This window comes from Dendrobates tinctorius, unplaced genomic scaffold (genome assembly GCF_039654945.1).
Source record: "Dendrobates tinctorius isolate UK_male_01 unplaced genomic scaffold, ASM3965494v1 ptg000016l, whole genome shotgun sequence".
In the NCBI taxonomy this organism is placed as follows: Eukaryota; Metazoa; Chordata; class Amphibia; order Anura; family Dendrobatidae; genus Dendrobates; species Dendrobates tinctorius.
In genome coordinates this window covers 34,379,223-34,403,427 of record NW_027361684.1, presented here as the reverse complement: position 1 = coordinate 34,403,427, position 24,205 = coordinate 34,379,223, and the positions used below count along the sequence as shown (strand labels likewise).

General features: G+C 42.6%; 1 protein-coding gene across 1 annotated transcript in view; it reads left to right on the top strand.

The window, feature by feature from the left end:
- Nucleotides 1-24,205, top strand: part of SCARF1 (scavenger receptor class F member 1) — a 104,588-nt gene that overhangs the window by 76,851 nt on the left and 3,532 nt on the right. Inside the window, exon 9 of the mRNA XM_073565662.1 lies at nucleotides 10,444-10,568. Coding sequence (XP_073421763.1) covers nucleotides 10,444-10,568 — 125 coding nt within the window. The remainder of the gene's footprint in view (nucleotides 1-10,443; nucleotides 10,569-24,205) is intronic.

Here is a 24,205-nt window from a genome sequence, read left to right as displayed (position 1 = left end):
ATTTTTTGCTTCGTTTTTTATTTTTATTTTTTAAGGGGTTCGCTAAAAGGGTTAACTAATGGGACAGTTTTATAGGGTGGGTCATTACGGACGCGGCGATACCTAATATGTGTACTTTTATTGTTTGTTTTTTTTATTATTTTCAAAAAATGAATTTATTGGGGAATATTTTTTTTTTTTTTACTAATTTATTTGGCGATTTTTTTTTATTTATTTTTACATTTTTTTTTACTTTTTTTTTTACTTTATTACATAGTCCCAGGTGGGACATCACTGTCCTGTGACAGATCGCTGATCTGTCACATCACTGTGACAGATCAGCAATCTGTCACAGGCATTGAAGCAGACTTCCTCTTGCCTGCGCTTTGCAGGCACTGAGGAAGCCAGCTTCCTCAGGTCCCCGAAGGCCCCCGTCGCCATCTTGGATTCAGGGGCCTGGAGGATAGAAGCCCCCCGCAGCAGCGCTGCACATTGCGCTGCCGTGGGGGGCTCAGGGAAGCACGGAGGGAGCCCCCTCCCTGCCGATGCTTCCCTTTAACTCCCGGTACACCGCGATCATGTTTGATCGCGGTGTGCAAGGGGTTAACGTGTCGGGGGTGGTCCGTGACCGCCCCTGACACATAGTGCCGGGTGTCAGCTGTGATAATCAGCTGACACCCGGCCGCGATCAGCGGCGCTCACCACGTGGGCGCCGCTGATCGCACCGACGTACTATCCCGTCCCCGGTCATACGGGCCCGGGTACCGTGGACGGGATAGTACGTCGGATGGCAGGAAGGGGTTAAGCGTTTCCGCAGCGCTTTTAGACAAGCGTTTCTGCTGCGGAAACGCTTAAGAAAAGCATCCAATGTAATATAATGGAATCTGCACATGTTGTGCTAATGGTGCGTTTTTTCCGCTGCGGAAGCGCTAAGCGGAAAAAACGCAGCATGTTCAATAATTTTGCGGTAACGCACACGTTTCCGCATACATTCAATTGTATAGCAAAAACGCATAGGAAAACACTTAAGAAAAGCGTCAAAAGCGTTTACAAAAGCGCTTCATAAAACGCATGCGTTTTCCTGGGAGGAGGGTGTGCGTTTCCGCTCAGGATATTCTGCATGGAAAACGCTACGTGGGCACATAGCCTTAATGTAGAGTGACTATTTGGGGATTTAAGGGGGTCTTAACCCCTTAGCGACAGAGCCAGTTTGCAGCTTAATGACCAGGCCAATTTTTACAATTCTGACCACTGTCCCTTTATGAGGTTATAACTCTGGAACGCTTTAATGGATCCCGCTGATTCTGAGATTGTTTTTTCGTGACATATTGTACTTCATGTTAGTGGTAAAATTTCTTCGATAAGTCTTGTGTTTATTTATGAAAAAAACAGAAATATGGCAAAAAAATTTAAAATTTTGCAATTTTAAAACTTTAAATTTTTATGCCCTTAAATCAGAGAGATTTGTCACATAAATTTCTTAATAAATAACATTTCCCACATGTCTACTTTACATCAGCACAATTTTGGATGCAAAATTTTTTTTGTTAGGAAGTTATAAGGGTTAAAAGTTGACCAGCGATTTCTCATTTTTACAACAAAATTTACAAAGCCATTTTTTTTAGGGACCACATCATATTTAAAGTCATTTTGAGGGGTGTACATGACAGAAAATACCCAAAAGTGGCACCATTCTAAAAACTAGACCCCTCAAGGTGCTCAAAACCACATTCAAGAAGTTTATTAACCCTTTAAGTGCTTCACAGGAACGAAAGCAATGTGGATGGAAAAAATTAACATTTAACTTTTTTTTGGAAAAAAATTACTTCAGAACCAATTTTTTTTATTTTCACAAGTGTTAAAAGAGAAAATCAACCACAAAATTTGTTGTACAATTTCTCCTGAATACGCCGATACCCCATATGTGGGGGTAAACCCCTTTTTCAGCACACGGCAAAGCTCGCAAGGGATGGAGCACCGTTTGACTTTTTCAACGCAGAATTGGCTGGAATTAAGATCGGATGCCATGTTGCGTTCGGAGAGCCCTTAGTGTGCCTAAACAGTGGAAAACTCCAACAAGTGACCCCATTTTGGAAACTAGACCACTAGGACTACTGGACTCGTGACCCCGCCTAGAACTACTGAAAGGAGTCATTTTGACTCCTTGCTTGTTTTCGTTTATTTTTAGAGTTTCATTTTTGGTTATTTATTAATAATTATATTTTTTGTAATGTATTATTATTGTGAGATCCAACAGTAATGCTTTTGATTGTTTTTTTTCTGCTTTTCTTATTTTTCTACAGAAAATAACAATAATTATAATAGACGTTTTTCAAACATTTTTTTTATTCAAGTGCACACATATAAACAACTGAAGAACAAAAAGCAGAGAAAATGTAGGTGGAGGAGCATAAAAATGAAAATATGGCGCAGAATTCACCTTCTAAACATTTGGTGTTTCGCATTTTAGGCATTGCCTTTGATTTATGGCAGTACATTGCCCACACAAAGACTTACCACAAGTCTTACAATTGCCGACAGATCTATTTTTCTTGCACTTTTCTTTGATCTGGCAAAATTTTGTTTGAACCATCACTTCTGAGCATGTAGAAACTTGGGACGTGGAACCCTTTTCCCTATCTGTGACATAAGGACCACTCAACTCTCTCACAAGCGTTTGCAAAAATGCCTTGCGTGACATTTTTTGGTGGGTAATCTCCTTGAATATTATCCATGCATTTATACCCGCAAAGTCTAAGGCATTTTCAAATGCATGAACAGGCCATCTCCTTGTGCATGTTCGTGTGGTATATTTTCGTGCCATCTGATCCACTACATCTACTCCATATTTTGTTTCATTGTAAAACTTTACCGTTTCTGGAGTTTTTTTAGCGGAATCAGACGCAACAACAACATCTGGATGGACGGAACTCAAAATGACAACATTTTTGTTGGGCTTTCCTTGATATACTGTAAGTGTAAAATTGTCTTCATTTCTAAACACTTTAGTGTTGTACAATTCCTCTTTCATGGATTTTATTTCTTTAGGCACTTCTCGCCTTATCTTGTTCAGTGTTCCCACGATGGTTGTTCCTTTGCTTTTTAGCTGTTTAGCTAATTTTACTGAAGTAAAATAATTATCGGTTGTAACATTGCGACCTTTTTTCAAAAACGGGTCCAATAACTTCATTACCACATGGTCAGCTAAACGGTCCTCAGCACGGCGTGTGTCATCTTTTGCCTAGATAAGGGAAGCCATTTGCCAGATATTTGCTCTCCTTATCAACAGCTAGCCAATATTTGTGGCCATATTTATCTGGTTTGGAAGGCATGTACTGCGTGAATGGACACCTAGTTTTGCTTGGGAAAAGTTGCTCAACCACCGTTATGTATGGGCCAGGTTTGTAACACGCAATACAATTTTCAATAAACCTGTCCCACACAGTAGAAAATAGAGCAAACTTGTCCATTTGCAGTCTCTCCGATCGAGTAGATTTCTCATCAAATCTGATAAGATAAGAGCCTAGAGTAAACAAGCTATTTTGTTCAGTATTACACAGTAATACAAGCAGGTAAAACACAAGAAAAATGTGAAAAGTTGACATGTAAATTGAACTACATCTATATGAACATCAGGGTAAATAAGACAGAGTGAAAAAATTATGCACAAAACTTTATAGCAACATTTAGTGACAAAAGGACCTCAAAATATAGTAGGGAGTCAAAATGACTCTGTTCAGTAGTTCTTGGTAAATTTTGAAAAAAACGCGCAAATTTTTCACCAAAATTATTTATTCTCACAAAATCTTTTTTCACATCATATTTGAGGACAAGTCACCGAGTTTCAAGCCGGAATTCTGAAAAATGTAGTCACAGAAGAGAAATAAAAAACGAAAGGAGTCAAAATGACTCCATCAGTAGTTCTAGTTATCTAGATGTGTGGTGAGCACTTTCAACCTTCAAGTGCTTCACAGAAGTTTATAACGTAGAGCCGTGAAAATAAGAAATCCATTTTTTTTTCCACAAAAATGATCTTTTCGCCCCCAAATTTTTATTTTTACAAGGGTAACAGGAGAAATCATACCCACACAGTTATTATGCGATTTGTCCTGAGTACGCTGATACCCCATATGTGGGGAGGAACCACTGTTTGGGTGCATGGGAGAGCTTGGAAGGGAAGGAGTGCCATTTTGGAATGCAGACTTTGATGGAATGGTCTGCGGGCATCATGTTGCGTTTGCAGAGCCCCTGATGGGCCTAAACAGTGGAAACCCCCAACAAGTGACTCCATTTTGGAAACTAGACCCATGAAGGAACTTATCTAGATGTGTGGTGAGCACTTTGAACCTTCAAGTGCTTCACAGAAGTTTATAACGTAGAGCCGTGAAAATAAGAAATCCATTTTTTTTCCACAAAAATGATCTTTTCACCCCCAAATTTTTATTTTTACAAGGGTAACAGGAGAAATCATACCCCCACAGTTATTATGCAATTTGTCCTGAGTACGCTGATACCCCATATGTGGGGGGGAACCACTGTTTGGGCGCATGGGAGAGCTCGGAAGGGAAGGAGTGCCATTTTGGAATGCAGACTTTGATGGAATGGTCTGCGGGCATCATGTTGCGTTTGCAGAGCCCCTGATGGGCCTAAACAGTGGAAACCCCCCACAAGTGACCCCATTTTGGAAATTAGACCCCCTAAGGAACTTATCTAGATGTGTGGTGAGCACTTTGAACCCCCAAGCGCGCCACAGAAGTTTATAAACGCAGAGCCGTGAAAATAAAAAGTCTTTTTTATTTCCACAAAAGTGATTTTTTTTAGACCCCCAAAGTTGGTAAATAGTGGAAACCCCTCAATTCTTGCTCCAACCCTAACCCCAACACACCCCTAACCCTAATCCCAACCCTAATTCCTAACCCTAATCCTAGTTCGCCCCAACCCTAACCCTTAACCCTAGCCCAACCCTAACCCCTAACCCTAGCCCTAGCCCTAACCCTAGCCTAACCCTAACCCTAACCCTTATGGAAAACTGAAAAAAAAAATATTTTTTTTATTTCATTATGTGTGCCAGAATAAGGGGGTGATAAAAGGGGGGTTATGTACTATTTTTATTATTTTGATCACTATGATCGTTTATCATGGTGATCAAAATAATGAATGGAATCTACCAGCCGGAGCCAGCAGATTCCCGGCGGGCGCACTGCGCATGCGCCCGCCATTTTCAAGATGGTGGCGCCCATCGGATGACGCCGGCGGGCGCGGGACCACCGGGAGGGGACGGAGGACAAGGGAGAGGTACCGGGAGGGGACCGGGGGGATCGGGGACCCTATTTCTCTATCCTCTGATGTGCGATCACATCAGAGGAAAGAGAAATTAAATGTAAAATCGCGGCTTTTTTTTTTTTTGCGGTCGCCGTTATAGGGTTAATAACGGCGATCGCAAAAGCGGGGGTCGGTAAAAACCGACCGATTCATGTTCTCTGGGGTCTCGGCTACCCCTGGCAGCCGAGACCCCGGAGAAAATCCGACACTGGGGGGCGCTATTCACTTAAATCACAGCGCCGTGAATTAACGGCGCTGTGGTTTAAGTACCCTTAATTACCGCCGTTAAAAGGCGTATCGGCGGTCGTTAAGGGGTTAAGTTGGTCCCCCCCGCACCACAGCTAATCAGTTTTATATTAATATTTACTAAGAAAATGTCATAAAATATGTACATTGTTTTGAATAGCATTTATATACCTTTCACGTCCATTACATCAAAGAAGGTGACATTGACTGTGACATAAACGGCCAAAAATTGCTCTAGGCTACTGCTGCTCCATTGACGGGGTCGCATTATGACCAACAAGGTATTGCAACTGTGACAATCAAGTTTTAAAAAAATCCAACTGGTTCTGATTCTTTGTGGCGGTACCTAGCGGGTCACAATGCGACCCCATTCACCTGCATTATAGAAGCTACTGTTTCATGGCCAAAGTCAACATATAGCCCCAGCTTAATGAAAAATGACTATTTTCACATCATGTGCGATATATAGACTGTAGTGTATGATGTATACAGGTCATATACATCGTGTGCGGTATATAGAGTGGAGTGTATGGTGTATACAGGTCATACACATCGTGTGCGGTATATAGAGTGGAGTGTATGGTGTATACAGGTCATACACATCGTGTGCGGTATATAGAGTGGAGTGTATGGTGTATACAGGTCATACACATCGTGTGCGGTATATAGAGTGGAGTGTATGGTGTATACAGGTCATACACATCGTGTGAGGTGTATAGAGTGTAGTATATGGTGTATACAGGCCATACACATCGTGTGTGGTATATAAACTGTAGTGTATGGTGTATACAGGTCATACACATCATGTGCGGTATATAGAGTGTAGCGTATGGTGTATACAGGTCATACACATCGTGTGCGATATATAGACCCCTCTTCTGGATTCTTCTGTGTGGTTCTTGTATGTGCAGTGATGGCGCTGATATCCTTGTGTTCAGACATCTTTTCTCTATTTCTCTAAATTAAAATGTCCACTATTATACAAATTTTTACAGGATAGACATGAATCTGTATGAACCAGATTAATTACTACCGATTTTAAAAATTTACTAGGGGGGGCGCCGTTGTGCAGTTCACCTCAGGCGGCAGAGAGGCTAGGTTCACCCCTGACTATGGTGAAGACCAAAGAGCTGTCGAAGGACACCAGAAACAAAGACTGGGAAGACTGAATCTGCAATAGGCAAACAGCCTGGTGTGATGAAATCAACTGTGGGAGCAATAAAAACTAAATGGAATACATACAAGACCACTGATAATCTCCCTCGATGTGGGGTTCCATGCAAGATCTCACCCCATAGGGTTAAAATGATCACAAGCACAGTGAGCAAAAACCCCAGAACCACACGGGGGGACCTAGTGAATGACCTGCATAGAGATGGGACCACCATAACAAAGGCTAACACACTACGCCACCAGGGACTCAGATCCTGCAGTGTCAGACGTGCCCCCCTGTTTAAACCAGTACATGTCCGGGCCCGTCTGAAGTTTGCTAGAGAGCATTTGGATTATCCAGAAGAGTATTGGGAGAATGTTATATGGTCTGATGAAACCAAAGTAGAACTGTTTGGTAGGAACAAAACTTGTTGTGTTTGGAGGAGACAGAATGCTGAGTTGCATCCAAAGAACATCATACCTACTGTGAAGCGTGGGGGTGACAAAATCATGCTTTGGGACTGTTTCCTTGCAAATGGACCAGGATGACTGATCCATGTACATGAAAGAAGGTATGGGGCCATGTATCGTGAGATTTTGATTGCAAACCTCCTTTCATCAGCAAGGGCATTGAAGATGAAAAATGGATGGGTCTTTCAGCATGATAATGATCCCAAGCACACCACCAGGGCAGCAAAGGAGTGGCTGCGTAAGAAGCATAAGGTCCTGAAGTGGCCTAGCCAGTCTTCAGATTTCAACCCTATAGAAAACCTTTGGAGGGATTTGAAAGTCCGTGCTGCCCAGCGACAGGCCCAAAACATCACTGCTCTAGAGGAGATCTGCATGGAGGAATGGGCCAATATACCACCTACAGTAGCAACACTGTTAGAAATTAACCCCAGCAAACTACCAAAATTCATAAATAACCATAATAATTCCAGTCATACCAAATATGAAGCTGTTCTACGGACATATATATGAAAAAATCAGAAAAAGCGCATAATGAACGTGCAAAATCTCAATTTTTATTCATAGTTATAAAAAGACATAAAACCACATGTACTTATTACAAAATTACAAAGAAGGTGCCAATAGTGCAAAGTCATGAGCCCAAATGAACTACAAAAGCGACACCAACACTGGGCATGTAAGGATTATTGTATCGTTATATTCATGGATTCCATGTAATTATACATTGTACTAACAGCCTCAGTAAAAAATAGTCCCATACATAGAAATCATCAGAGTTGTGCTACTAGATGCAAAGAATCATATCAAAGAAACATCCATAGTAGTGACCTACCAAGCTTGCAGTGATGGTGCCGCTTCCCCGACGCGCGTTTCAGCGTCGTGCCTTCGTCAGGGATAGTGGCATCATGACCTCAGCAAGCTCATTAAATATCTCCCTTAACCAATCCTGCTTTACCTCAAAAAAAATTAACCAATCACATACATCAAACAATAGGCCCAAAGAATGATGGTATTTGTAGTTTATTATGCCGAAAGAATTCTGTTTGTGCACATGTTTGTGCACATCTAGCCAATCACAAGAATCATACATACAAAACATCCAATCATAGAGGACAGGAAATAAGCCTGGAGGATGCTGGTAGTTGTAGTTTATTAAGGTCTCCTCACCGAGACGACGCTGCTGCAGTGGCTGTATGTCAGCGCATGTGCCACCCACGCATCCGGGTCAAATGTCGTCAGGGAAGGCGCCACAACGGGGAGCCACACGGCCGGACCCGACTTCGCGACCCACGTGGGGTACGTGGGCAGAGACATCAGGGCCGCGCGACGCCCACCGTGGTGGACTGGCACCGTCACCTGAAGACATGCCTGAAGCCGAACGCGCATGCGCACCAGCCAGGAATTGCACCTAGCGCAACTATCAAAGCTGGAACACACACATACAAAATAGTTATACCATCACATATCCCCACATATGTGATCATAAGAGATATGCAAATATAATAACAGGCTGCAATTAAACGTCATAGTGATCAAAATATACATCAGTGCCAAGAACAAAAATCGGCAGAAGTGAGACATGCAAATTCAAGTGACAAGCATGCTAATATAGAATGACAAAAACATAAACGTGTCAAGTGTAATATTAAAGTGACATATTACAAAAAATGTCGTTACATGCTAATTCAAGTGACAGATATGCTATACTAAAAAATAAGTGTTACTTTTTTCACTTGGGCTCATGACTTTGCACTATTGGCACCTTCTTTGTAATTTTGTAATATGTACATGTGGTTTTTTGTCTTTTTATAATTATGAATAAAAATTGTGATTTTGCACGTTCATAATGCGCTTTTTTCTGATTTTTTTTCATACCACCGACAGTATGTGCCAACCTTGTGAAGACTTACAGAAAACGTTTGACCTCTGTCATTGCCAACAAAGGATATATAACAAAATATTGAGATGAACTTTTGTTAATGACCAAATACTTATTTTCCACCCTAATTTGCAAAATAAATCTTGCCAAATCAGACAAGGTGATTTTCTGGATTTGTTTTCTCATTTTGACTCTCATAGTTGCGGTCTACCTATGATGTCCGTTACAGGCCTCTCATGTTTTTAAGTGGGAGAACTTGCACAATTGGTGGCTGATTAAATACTTTTTTCCCCACTGTATATACAAAGCAGCAATACTGCCCTCATACCACAGCTGTCCACAATACAAATATAACCAAGGCTAGTTTTAGAAAATCTGTGGTCCTGCACAAAATGCAAAATAACCCACTAGCTGCTGCCTTTACACACTATTTTAGTGAACAGCTTACTAAAACAGGCCCTCCTGCTCTTTCATTTAGAGCTGTTAGTCTCCCTCCCAACTTATAGTGCTGCTTCTTCTCTGCCGATCCAGTCTTTGTTGACCGGCTGCAGCAGTAACATCACAACTACAGGTCTAGTAACTGCTGCAGCCAATCACTGGACTCAGTAGTTGGTACCAGCTACATCAGCAGAACAGCTAAACCCAAAGACAGGCTGCAGTGGTTACAAGCTGTTGCACACTTGTCCTTGGGTATCCCAGGCTACACTCCATTCTTCTGGGTCCACTGGCCTCTTCTTCGCTCCATGTTGGGTTTTGCAGGTTGCTCGACGTGGATCAATGACAACATCTCTTTACACCTCATTTAAACCCCATTGAAACACACACATCTGTGTCTTGGGAGTGAGACTTTAGTGTTCCTTGTTTGGTACGTGCTACCGTGTTTCAGCTTGCATTCATCCATGTTGGGTTCCAGTCCATCTGTTCAACTGATCCTGAATTTCCAGTTAGTCTTAATCCTTACGATTCCACGCATCACCTTGAAGCTGCACCAAAGCATGTGATCCCTGTGTCCAACCGTACCAGAAGCTTAGCGGATCCACCTGACCTGGTGAACCCAAACACGAGTGTTATAGAAGTGATTTCACTGCAGCTGCCAACCAACAAAGATGGGAGCAGCAGCAGACAGGCAGTGCTGTACCCGGGGAGGGCGTACAACAGCTCCGTTTGATATTATGGACCTCTACAACTCTATGGAACAATAACATTTTAAAATGGACAAACCCATTAATTTCTGAATATAAAGCCATCTTCCCATCCAAAACCGGTAATGACTTGCATCATATAGTTTTATTATGGAATACCTGAACAAACTAGACCACCTATGCAGGTACATATGGATTAACTGTTTGTTGTGACCTCCATAAGACATGCATTTCATTGTCTCTTTGTTGCAGAGCATCTAAAGGTGACAGAGGATGTTTATCAAGGATGAAGCACAATTTCCAAGGAGCCCTTGTTAATTTAGGCTCCTTCTTGCCATGCTGTTCTGTTAGGAGTGATAAAGTTTCTTGGGTTACCGGTAAGAAATTTGTTTGTAAAAAATAGTTTAGAGACATTTTTCAATATTTTACAAATTTGCATAATTTCTGAAAGTAATAAATAATGCACAGAATGTAGTCGTCTATATTCACACTGTGAAAATACCCATACAACGTAAAGGAAGGATTCAGTGACAAAAGTGAATACCTCTTTACTCTTTACCTCTTTATTTAACAAAGGTTGATATAAAAATAAAAATAATAATTATCTCTTGCACAATCCTCATCCAGGGGTGTAGACTTAGTAGTTGGACATATGCACTGGTGTATAAGGGGGTTCAAAGTCACCCCTGCCACATAAGAAGACGCCCGCTCTTACAAAGGGCACAAGGCAAGTAGAGGGTCCGGTACAGAGCGGCAACTCGAACATTCAAGTCTCATTAATAATTTATTAGTCGTATGCATTCATTCATACGCTACATGCAACTCTATCCTGTTTTTCTCCATCCATGCATTTCTTGGCACAGTTTACCATATCACTTAATGCAAACTTTCTTTATAAATTATTTTTGTTGATTTTTAAAAATAACAGTCAATGCAGTAATAGCGGATAATACAGACGTTGAGTACTATCAAAGCAATTGGTTAACAAACATTAACATTTATCAGCAAAATTAAAGATGTGCCAAACCAAGTTTTTTGAGGTGTTTCAAGTGAATAGTCAATCAGATATCACGGCAAGTATGTAAGGGGTGTACCGGGACCGTGTAATACCTCACTCCCTTCCTTAGTGTTATAACAATGCTGCTATGTACATAATATATATATTTGTTATTTTTTGTACCTGTTATTAGGGAAAGTGTAGTACCCATTTCTGTCCACTAGATGGGGCAGTATAGTTGATGTAATATAGCATAGTGAAAGCAGTTAAACTTGGAGGGGTCAACTGAAGCTAAGAGAGGGAAGACTTCCTCAAAGTAGTGAGTCGGACCAGGGTGTCTAAACCGCCTGCACAGGCTATAGAGCCCAGAATGATAGCAGTGACCACGCAACGTTTGTTAAGGGAGAAGCCCAGCCATCCGCAGCAGTGGGCCACAGCAGTCTTGGAACAGAAGCTTAAGACAGAAACAGTGGGAGTACAGGGACGCAGGTGGTTCCATAATGTGGCAACTTATCGCATGGGCTGATGCCCTCAGATCCGGGGCGAAACAGCTGAGTTAACCCCCAGATGCAGTAAGATTGGCCCGGGAGGACACTGTGCCACCGCAGGAGACAGTACAACAGGGCAGGTCGCTCACCATGTGGCAGCTGACTTCGAAGGCTGACTAGAGAATATCTATCCGTAGCAGAGCTGAACAGGGAGGACGCTGAGGAACAGTACCATACGGTCCGACCCGGGTATGTGCTGTGTGACAGAGAGAGAAGTGCAGGGAAAGAGGAAGAAATGTGCAATGTGGAACCTGTTGTTAATGCTGTGAAGAATATGGATGTGCTGCGTAAGGAAATCAGTAAAATTGTTCTTTTGAAAGTTGAAATGGACTGTGTCTCTATTTATGCGTAACCGTCCATAGAGAGCCTTCAGCAACGCAGAGAGGACCCTGACGGTGCAAAAAGTGAAGCCACAGGTATGCAGAGTAATGGAGCCTATTTTCATGTGATGGGAGGCCAGGGCACAAATACACCGGTGTCCTCGGCCATGACTACGGCCCTATCCATCCCTCACAAGTATATGAGAGTGAAGGTTTAGACTGCTGGTCAGCTGACTTTATCTACAGAAAAGCTCAACAACTGAAGTTATGTTTAGGATTGCATCAGAAGTCAAGAGTTTATGCAGTGGAGTCCAGACCTCTTTAAAGAATGTTTCTAAACTCTCAGCTGGTAAATTCCTAGAGTCAGAATATTAGGTCAACTATTTGTTTCTACTATTTAAAAGATGACTTTTTGGATCTCCGTGAACTGGGTATCAGAATCCTATTGGCTGTAAGCATGTGTCTGATTAGTAAAAATTTGGGTTTACAGATTTTATCCAAGAAAAGCTGCAAGCTGCTGATTGTAGGGTGACAAAAAAGTGGCGTAACTACAATAGGTGTAGGGGTTGCAATCACACCCTGGACCTGGAGCTTAATTGGGTCCAAAAGAACCCTTCGGCCAATATGAGAATACCAATACTATTAAAGATTAGTATGATAGTGGGAGACATGCTAGATATTTTTCAAGAGGACCAATGAGCTTTAAGTAACATTGGTTAGTGAGCTGAGACGTGTTTCGGACCATGCTTTAACAATAGTTTCCTATCATAATGAGTGACTACTACATGCGAAAATATAAGCCCGGCTCTTAAACCCATGCCCAGGAGTTGGGGTCATAAGTGGAATTATATTTGTGAAGTTTCAATGGAGTGACGTGCCATCTCGTAAGAACCATGAAACCACTCTCCTGAATCTAATACATTTGGAGGATTTTTAAGGTGACATTAGTATAATATGGGTTTCATCAGAGATGATTTTTTTTTTATTTAGATCATTATTTAGATTTGCGACTATTATTAGTGATGGAATAATTCTTATTATTGTATATATTGCAACAACTACTATTTACTACTATTTAATAGTGCATGAGTTTCTGTCTCCAGCAAAATTGTTATATTGCCGGTCAGAGCTAGCTCCAGGTTTTTGTGGGCCCCGGGCGAAAGAGTCTCCAAATACCACGATTCATGATGCACCGATACGGCAGAGAAATATAGGTATAGTACCATACCAAAGATTTCACTTCTTACATTACATGAGTGATATCTATTATAAATTCTATAATAGGTCAGAAACCAGACAGTATAATCCCCCATACAGTATTATGTGCACCATATAGTGCTCCATACAGAATAATGTGATCCATATATTGCTCCATACAGTAAAATGGGCACCACATAGTGCTCCATAGAGAATAATGAGAACCATATATTTCTTCATAAAGTATTATTGGCACCACATAGTGCTCTATACAGAATAATGAGCCCCATATATTGCTCTATACAGTATAATGGGCACCACAGAGTGCTCCATACAGTATAATGAGCCCCATATAATGCTCCATACAGTATAATGAGCCCCATATAATGCTCCATACAGTATAATGAGCCCCATATATTGCTCCAAACAGTATTATGGGCACCACATAGTGTTCCATACAAAATTCTAAGCCCAATATAATGCTCCATACAGTATAATGAGCCACATATATTGCTCCATATAGTATAATGAGCCCCATATATTGCTCCATACAGAATAATGGACCCCATATAATGTTTCACACAGCATAATAAACCCCATATATTGCTCCATACAGAATAATGAGCCCCATATATTGCTCCTTACATAATGGGCCATATATAATGCTCCATAGAGTAATTGATGGGCCCCATATAATGCTCCATATAGTATATGATGGGTCCCATATAATGCTCCAGTATATGATGTGTTCCATACATTGCTCCATATATAATGGGTCCCCTACAATGCTCCAGTATATGCCTGGCCCCCATAAAAAGCTCCAGTATATGATGGGGACCATAAAATGCCCCAGTATATGATGGGCCCCATATAATGCTCCACTATATAATGGACCCCATATAATGTTCCAGTATATGATGGTCCCCATATAATGGTCCAGTGTATGATGGGCCCTATATAATGGTCCAGTATATGCTGGACCCATACAATGCTCCAAACATTAAAAAAAATGAAATATTCATCTCTGCTCGCTGGCTGCTGCTCTGCTCCGGACTCAGTGTTGCTGTCTTCCGGCTCGCTGCACTGACTATTCAGGCAGAGGGTGCACAAATATGATGTCATCGCGCCCTCTGTCCTGAAACGTCACAGTCAGAAGACAGCGCTGTGGAGGAACGGGGAGAGGTAAGTATTGCAAGTAACGGGGGCCTAAACAAGTGGTGGGGACCCAAAGTGCACCAATGTCCATGACGGTGAGTGGGTACCCCTTCCTGCTCAGGGCCCTGACACTTGCCCTGGTGCGGAGGGTGCTGGTGCCAACCCTGTTGCCAGTAAAATACTGTTATAAAAAACAACAGGAAGTTCCTGTTTACTCACTGTGTGTATAGCTGGAACACATTCTACTTTGACAGATATGATGCTAAGATCCTAAGCTATAAGACATACCAGTTGTAAGCTGTGTTATATTTGTTCTTGCATAAATATATATTCACTGTTGAAAGACTAGACAGTGCAATGCTGCAAACAGGTTATGCGCCCAGAGACTCAGCCCCCAGAAACCCAAAACCCAGAGAACAACCCAGAGCAGAGAGAACAACAGCATACTAAGAAGAAGCAAAGATGGCCGCCAGCAGTAAATCTGTGAAATTAGTAGTGCCAAATCTGACTAACCAAAACTACCAATCCTTGAAATTCAAGATAAAGATGCTGCTGAGAAGGTGCGTGGAAATACACACCAAAGTCTAGACCTTACAACTACCAGAAGACTGGGTAGAGATGGGTCAAAAAGCACAAACCACTATCTCCCTCAGTAGAGATGATGATCAGATTGTGCATGTATGTAAATTTGAAACTGCAAAAGAAATGTGGGAACAACTGCAGAAAGTACATGAAAGGATAAATCTCAGCATTAAGCTCTATATAATGAGAAACCTCTGTCAGTCTAAGCTAAATAAGGGCAAACTTATGCAGGATTACATAAAAGGAAAAAATAACCTAGAAATTGTGGAGTGCCTGAGGGGCATTGGGAAAGATCTAAAGGATTTCCATGTTGCTGAACTACTAATAAGTGATTTACCGGAAAGCTATGATACACTTGTAACTGCACTAGATGCATACCCAGATTATGAGTTTATTTTGGAGTATGTCAGAAGAAAACGATTAGATGAGTATAAGCAAAAGACAAAGTCTAAGCAGCAGTGGGGTATCCAAAACAGAATCCTCTTTAAAAACTGAAGATCTACCCAAAAATAAAAGTCATTTGATGGAAACAAGCGAGTGTTTTTACTTCAAGAAATCAGGGCAAAGCTAGAATGAATCAGCAAAATAATCATCAAATCGTTAAGTGTCTTTACTGAAGAATATAATACTGAAGCATTTACTGTAAATGCAAGTACGTCAAAGCATGAATGGTGTATAGACTCTGGTGAAACTAGTCATATGCTTAATGACAGAAGCTTCTTCTTTAACCTTGACCAAAGTCAGAGAAAGTGATCTTGTATGAATTGAGAGGAAATGGGAGATGGTTACATTAATTGTCAAGTCTCCCCAATACAAAGTAATGAACGAAGCCACAATAAGAAGAGAACTTTGTGTCTCTCAAGTTTCATGACATCATACCGGTAGTCCAGTTGAAGCAACAACAATTTCAGTTACAATTTCCAAACTACAAGGAAAAGGATATAGAAGTTTGGTTAGGTTGTTCCATTACTAAAGACGCAACAGAAAAATCAGACTATCTTGAAGTCAGGAGATCGTCAAGATCAATCAAGGGTATACCAGCTAAGCGACTATCATACTTTGTTAAAATACTGCTTGAGTAATAGACACAGTCATGGGATGAGATGCAACAACTACCTGTCCATGAAATACTGAATTGGATTAATGCTGCTAATGAGGAAATGAAGTCCGTTCCTCAACGTCAAACTTGGAAACTCACCAAACTACATCAATTGTTAAACTAAAGACCTTTGGAAATGTGTGTGACATAATAACTAGCAATCCAGGTCCAAAGAGAAGAAGATGAAAGTTTTCTTCTAAACCAAAGTGCAAAAATCAACTCAATTCTGAATCAATTTGGAATGTCAGAAGCCAAAGATATACCAACTCCAATGGCTCCTTCCTACTTAAAGTTGGATGGAGAAGATGATCTATTACCTAACAATGAGAAACACAGAAAGGCAGTGGGGGCTATCTATAGCAACTATGATTCTAAAAACTGGAATGCTGTTAAGAGAGTTCTATATTTGAAAGAGGCTCAAGACATAAATTTAACAATCTGCAATTGGAGATCTTAGGGTCCCGTTACACTTAGCGACGCACCAGCGATCCCGACAACGATACAACCTGGTAAGGATTGCTGCTGTGTCACTAAATGATCGCTAGTAAGCTGCCAAACAGGCAAATCTCTTCAGCGATGCAACAACAGTCCAGCGATCCTCGGTGGTTGTTGGTACCTTGTGACACAGCAGCGTTTGTGAACGATTCCTGCCTGCATCCCTGAGTTCTGCATCACTGAAGAGATCGCTCGTCGGCGTCAAGCACAGTGATGCGCGCTGGCCAGCGGGACGCCAACGATGAAAAAATGGCCCAGGCTTTTCGCGCACGATCACAGATATCCAGCGGGGGGGCCGGTCGCCGCTGCGTGTCACACAAAGCGAGGTCGCTGGTGAGATCACTGTTGTGTCACAAAATCGGTGACGCTTCAGCGGTCTCGCTAGCGATCTCGCTATGTGATAAAGGGGCTTAAGACTCACAGGCTATATCTTATGCAGACTGGGCTGGTGAATTAAGGACTTAAGTGATTGTAAATTGACAATTTTTTGAGCTATTTGTTCAAGCTTGGAGAAAGTTCAGTTTGTTGGTCTAGCAGAAAACAGGTGACTGTAGCATTATCACTTACAAAAGCATAGTATGTGTCTGCCGCCCAAACAAATCAAGAGGTCATTGGTGAAAATATTAGAAATTTTGACGAAAATTTCACAATTTTTAAACTTTCAATTTCTATATCCTTAAACCAGTTAGTCATGCTGTACAAAATATATAAATAAAATTTACCACATCTCTACTTTACACTAGCATAATTTTTTAAACATAATTTTTTTGAAGTTAGGAGGGTTAAGTTTTTCAGCTATTTCTAATTTTGCCAACAAAATTTACAAAACTTCAAGTGACTTTGAGGGGCCTATATGACATAAAATACCCAAAATGACAATTTTTAAAACTGCACCCCTCATCAAATCCACATTCAATAAGTTTATTAACCCCTCAGGTGCTTCACAGGAATTAAAGCAAAGTGGAAGGAAAATATGAACATTTTAATTTCTCCCACAAAAATGTTCATTTAGCCCCAAAGTTTGCATTTTTGCAAGGGAACAGGAGAAAATTAACCTTAAAATTTGTTGAGCAATTTCTCCTAAGTAGACCCTTAGACTAGACCACATATGGAACTTATTTATAGGTGTTATGATCACCTTGAACCCCCAGGTGCTTCACAGAAATTTATAACGCAGAGCTGTGAAAATTAAAAAAAATAAAATAAAAAATAATCACATTTTACCCACAAAAATGTATTTTTAGCCCCTAATGTTTTATTTTCACAAGGGTAACAGGAGAAAATGAACACTCCAATTTGTTGAGCAATTTCTCCTAAGTATGTCGATTTCCCATATGTGGAGGAAAACTACTGTTTGGGCAATAGGCAGGACCCACAAAGGAAGGAACACATTTGACTTTTGGAGCGCAAAATTGGCTTCAGTAGATAATGAAAGCCATGTCACGTTTACAGAGCCCCTGATGTGCCAAAACAGTGGAAACCCCCCGCAAGTGACCCCATTTTGAAAACTACACCCCTCAAGAAACTTATCTAAAGGTGTAGTGAGTACCTTGAACCCACAAGTGCTTCACAGAATTTTAAAAGCTGAACTGTGAAAATAAAAAAATAAATTTTTCCCGCTGAAATGTTGCTTCAGCCCCAAATTTTCAGTCTCATAAATGTAACAGAAGAAAATGGACAATAGAATTTGCTCTGTAATTTATCCTGAGTACACTGATACCCCATAAGTGATGGAAAACTACTGTTTGGGCACACGGCAGGGCTCGGAAGGGAAGGAGACAAATTGAATTCTGGAGCACAATTTTAGCTGAAACAGATTGTGAATGCCATGTCACATTTGAAGAGCCTTTGACATGCCAAAAAGCAAGTGACCCCATTTTGGAAACTACACCTCATGAGGAATTCATCTAGTGGTGTAGTGAGCATTTTTAACTTTCACATTGGGCTAAGTTAATGGATATTTTTTTTTTCTACTAAGATGTTACTATCACCCCAAGTTTTGCATTTACAAAAAGGATAATAGGAGCAAATGGACCAAAAAATATGTTATGCAATTTCTCCTGAGTATGACACTACCTCATATGTGGTCGAAAACTACTTTTGAGGCACAGTGCAAAGCTCAGAAGGGAAGGAGTGTAGTGCACATTTTGCTGGAATGGTTTGAGGGTACCATGTCACATTTGCAAAACCCCATAAGTGACCCCATTTTACAAACTACACTTCACAATTACCTCATCTATGGGTGCATTGATCATATTGGCATCATGGATGTGTCACTGAATTTTATACCTTTGGGCAATGAAGAAAAAATAGTTATATTTTTACCACAACAATTTTGTTTTAGCCCAAGATTTTGCATTGTCACGTGGGAAAATGGCTATAAATGGCACCAAAATTTGTCACACAAGTTCTGCTGAAAGTGGCAATACCCCATGTGTGACAGTACAGTACTGCTTAACCACACAGCGAGACTTAGGATATAAGGAGTGCTATTTGAATCTTGGAGAACAGATTATCATAGAATAGAAGGCAGACTCCACATACTGAGTCACTAAGTACCGGAAGAGCAGAATCCCACCTCAAGTGACCCCATTTTGGAAATTGCAATCCTCTTATCTACAGGTGTAGTGACGATTTTGACTCCATTGGTGCTTGCCTGAAACAAGCAGCAGTGAATGTTGCTGAGTGAAAATTGCAAATATGCCATTGTGGTGCCTGTACATTGCAGTGCCCAGGATGTTGTAGTGCCCAGTAAATTAGTCACAACTCGTGCTTCTGAAGACACATGGACCCCATAAATTAAGTGGGCTCTAATCACTACAGAAATGTAAAACGCGGATGTTAACTGCTGTTTAGACACACTGTAGGCTCCAAAGGGAGATGGGTTTTTGGTTTTGGAAGCGCAGAATTTGCTGGATTTCTTTTGGGGGTGAGGAGCCATTTTGCTTTTCCAGGGAATTTGAGCTACCAGGAACATGGAAGACCTCCTATATTTCCATTGAAAGATGATGATCCTCAGTGGGGACTTGCTTTTTTGTGGCTTGAGTTGGAGCTTTTATTGGGAGCATTTTACATAACATTTTAAATCACATTTAGTCTGTGCTCTATGCTGAGCACTTACATTAAGGTTTCTTTCCATTTAACTCACTGAATGATGTGATTCAGATGAAATCTCGAGGGATCCATTCACTATAATGAGACAGCAGAGTTACTCTGGACTCCGTCTGGCCTTTGTTCAGCTGTGCCCTTTTTAGAGATGAACAAAACTGTGGTCGACCATGCTTTTATGCACCCTTAAAAAGATGGACACCGCTGGATTATAGGCCAGACAGAGTCCACAGTGCCTCCACCTGCTGGGAATCTAAGGGTACCGTTACACCTAGCGATGCACCAGCGATCCCAACTAGCGATATGACGCGGTCAGGATCGCTGGTGCATCGCTAGGTGGTCGCTAGTGAGCTGCCACACAGGCAGATCTCACCAGCAACATCCCTGGGGACGGGGATCGCTACTTACCTGTCAGATGCGGCGATCCTGCGTCCTCCCGCCCGCGTCCACACGTCGCTCGTCGGCGCCACAGGAAGCCCAGCAGGAAGTGGCCGACAAGAAATGGTCCAGGAGCTTCTCGCGCGATCAGCGATAACCAGCGGGGGAGCCGGTCGGAGGCAGCGATATCACTGCAACGTCACAAAATCGGTGACTTTACAGCGATATTGCTAGCGATATCGCAGTGTGTAACAGGGGCTTTACACCGGAGGCTACGTCAGAGATTTGCATGGAAAACCCAGTGTAAGTGCTCAACGTAGAGTGCAGAATAAATGTGTGTAGAGCCTTTCTACAATCTATGTCAGGCAGAATAAATAAATCAATTATATGTCAAGGATTGGTTTACTTATTTTTTATGGCATTTCTTGCATGATATAAGTGATTAGACTGCTTTATTCTTCGAATAGGTGCACTTACAGCGATACCAGATTCATTTTTTTTTTATGTTTGGCTGCTGTCACACACTAAAAGACGCTTGCTTTTGCAAAACAAAGTTTTTGCATTGCCATATTATGAGAGCTATAATTTTTATATACGTATTTCTGCAAACAGCTATGTGAGGGCTTGATTTTTGCAGGACAAGTTGACATTTTTATTGGTACCATTTTCAGGCACATAACATTTATTGATCATTTTCTACTCCGCTTTTTTTAAAGCAAAATTAACAAAAACCAGCAATTCTGTTTTTTTATGCTGTTCACCGAGTTGTGAAAGTGGTAAGACAACTTTATTCTTCTGGTCATTACGATTACGGCAATACCACATTTGTGCTTTTACACATTAAAAACTATTTTGTACAAAAAAGAAATGTATTTGCATCGCTCTAATCTGAGAGCTATAACTTTTTTTATTTTTACATTGATAGAGCTGTAAGGCAGCTTGTTTTTTTGTGGGACAAGATGACGTTTCCAGCCATACCATTTTTATTTACATTCAACTTTTTTATTGTGTTTTATTCCACTTTTGTTCAGCGGTATGATGAAGAAGTATGTGTTTTTTTTGCACATTTTTTTCCTACTAGGGGTTAACTAGTGGGACAATATTATAAGTCAGGTCGTTCATACTAAATATGTGTACTTTATTTAATTTTGGTTTTTACATAAATATATGCATTTATTGGATTAGAATTTTTTTATTCTTTATCTTTTGATTTTTTTTAAAACATTTTTTACAACTTTTTTTTTTTTTTTTACCTTGTGCCAGGATGGGACATCAACTTTCCATGCCCTGATCTGTGATCTAATACTCTGCAATGCTTTTGCCTTGCAGTCAGGGCCGCCATCAGGGCATTACTGCCCTTACTACTGTATGGGGCCCCATGAACAGTAGTAAAAAGAGGGGCCCAGATACGCTGGCAGACCAGGCCCTCCTCTCTTGATACTGCTGTTTGGGCTACAGGTGCAATAGTTCATGGCCGCTGCAAGCCAGATACATAGCAACACCGCGGTGATTTAAAGATACACTTACAGTGTTGTTAGTGAATGCAGTGGCCAGAAATCAGTGCTGTACCTTTAAAGCAGGACCAAGTGCATCATGGTCCTGACGCAGGCCATGTGACACACGCTCTTCATTCTCGAGCAGAGCAGCAACATGTAACGTTTCTGGGAGACAGAAGATGCTGAAATCGGCAGAGGAGGTGGGCAGTGTGTGAGGACTTGCAGGAAGTTGCAGAGGGGAGTGAGGTGAGGAGATGGGAGGCTGCTGAGGTGAGGAGATGGGAGGCTGCTGAGGTGAGGAGATGGGAGGCTGCTGAGGTGTGGAGATGGGAGGCTGCTGAGGTGTGGAGATGGGAGGCTGCTGAGGTGTGGAGATGGGAGGCTGCTGAGGTGAGGAGATGGGAGGTTGCTGAGGTGAGGAGATGGGAGGTTGCTGAGGTGTGGAGATGGGAGGTTGCTGAGGTGTGGAGATGGGAGGTTGCTGAGGTGAGGAGATGGGAGGCTGCTGAGGTAAGGAGATGGGTGGCTGCTGAGGTGTGTAGATGGGTGGTTGCTGAGGTGAGGAGATGAGAGGCTGCTGAGGTGTGGAGATGGGAGGCTGCTGAGGTGAGGAGATGGGAGGCTGCTGAGGAGTGGCGATGGGAGGCTGCTGAGGTGTGGAGATGGGAGGCTGCTGAGGTGAGGAGATGGGAGGCTGCTGAGGTGTGGAGATGGGAGGCTGCTGAGGTGTGGAGATGGGAGGCTGCTGAGGAGTGGCGATGGGAGGCTGCTGAGGAGTGGCGATGGGAGGCTGCTGAGGAGTGGCGATGGGAGGCTGCTGAGGAGTGGCGATGGGAGGCTGCTGAGGTGTGGAGATGGGAGGCTGCTGAGGTGTGGAGATGGGAGGCTGCTGAGGTGTGGAGATGGGAGGCTGCTGAGGTGAGGAGATGGGAGGCTGCTGAGGTGAGGAGATGGGAGGCTGCTGAGGTGAGGAGATGGGAGGCTGCTGAGGTGAGGAGATGGGAGGCTGCTGAGGTGTGGAGATGAGAGGCTGCTGAGGTGTGGAGATGGGAGGCTGCTGAGGTGTGGAGATGGGAGGCTGCTGAGGTGTGGAGATGGGAGGCTGCTGAGGTGTGGAGATGGGAGGCTGCTGAGGTGAGGAGATGGGAGGCTGCTGAGGTGTGGCGATGGGAGGCTGCTGAGGTGTGGTGATGGGAGGCTGCTGAGGTGAGGAGATGGGAGGCTGCTGAGGAGTGGCGATGGGAGGCTGCTGAGGTGTGGAGATGGGAGGCTGCTGAGGTGAGGAGATGGGAGGCTGCTGAGGTGTGGAGATGGGAGGCTGCTGAGGAGTGGCGATGGGAGGCTGCTGAGGTGTGGAGATGGGAGGCTGCTGAGGTGTGGAGATGGGAGGCTGCTGAGGTGTGGAGATGGGAGGCTGCTGAGGAGTGGCGATGGGAGGCTGCTGAGGTGTGGAGATGGGAGGCTGCTGAGGTGAGGCGATGGGAGGCTGCTGAGGTGAGGAGATGGGAGGCTGCTGAGGTGAGGAGATGGGAGGCTGCTGAGGTGAGGAGATGGGAGGCTGCTGAGGTGAGGAGATGGGAGGCTGCTGAGGTGAGGAGATGGGAGGCTGCTGAGGTGAGGAGATGGGAGGCTGCTGAGGTGAGGAGATGGGAGGCTGCTGAGGTGAGGAGATGGGAGGCTGCTGAGGTGAGGAGATGGGAGGCTGCTGAGGAGAGGAGATGGGAGGCTGCTGAGGTGAGGAGATGGGAGGCTGCTGAAACGACCAAAAGAATTCTAGAATTCCACTTTTTTCAATTTCACCGCACTTTGAATTTTTTTTCCCATTTTCCAGTACGCTGTTTGATAAAGCCAATCATGTAATTCAAAAGTCTAACTCGTCCTGCAAAAAACAAGCCCTCACACGGCCATATTGATGGAAAAATAAAAAGTGGGTATATATGACTGGGAAACATCTTTATTTGGGAAATTGTTCTGCGTTCGCACTGCGGTGCATGGACTGGGCGCCGATCTCCTGGCCTGCATCCTCATACATGCTGTGAGGCTGCTGAATTCTAGTCCGGAGACCCGCAGCCCATCCATGCACTGTGGTCCGAGCGCAGATCGATATCCACCAACAGCTTCATACATGTACAGAAAACAATACAATAATCTACAATCAGAAATACAGATTATAAAAAAAAGTCACAATCTGGTTTCAATTATTTTTTAAAAAAAGTATGTGACTCATTTCCTTAAAGAAAAATAAAAATATACCTAAACAGAGTATTGGGTATTTTAACAAATGATTTATAAGTTACAGTAGAGTAGACCTCATCCAAAAGAGTCTACCTTGTTGTGGTGGCGGCTTAAAATTCTTTTGGCCAGAACAAAAGCTGCTGGCTATATGTAGGAAATGTTAATGTGTGATTGGTGAGGACGTGGTGCAGAAGTGGAGTTTTTCCAAGAGTGGGTAGTGGGACTCTGGAAGATTTGAGGGGTGGAGGCACGGCTGGGGTGGAGCCTGGACGGAGTCTCAAGGGGGCCCAAACATTTTTACAGTATGGGGCCCTGAAATTCCTAATGGCAGCCCTGCTTGCAGTGCATTAGATCAGTACATCAGAGATTGGGAGGAGGTATGTCAGCTCCTGCTCTGTGCAGGT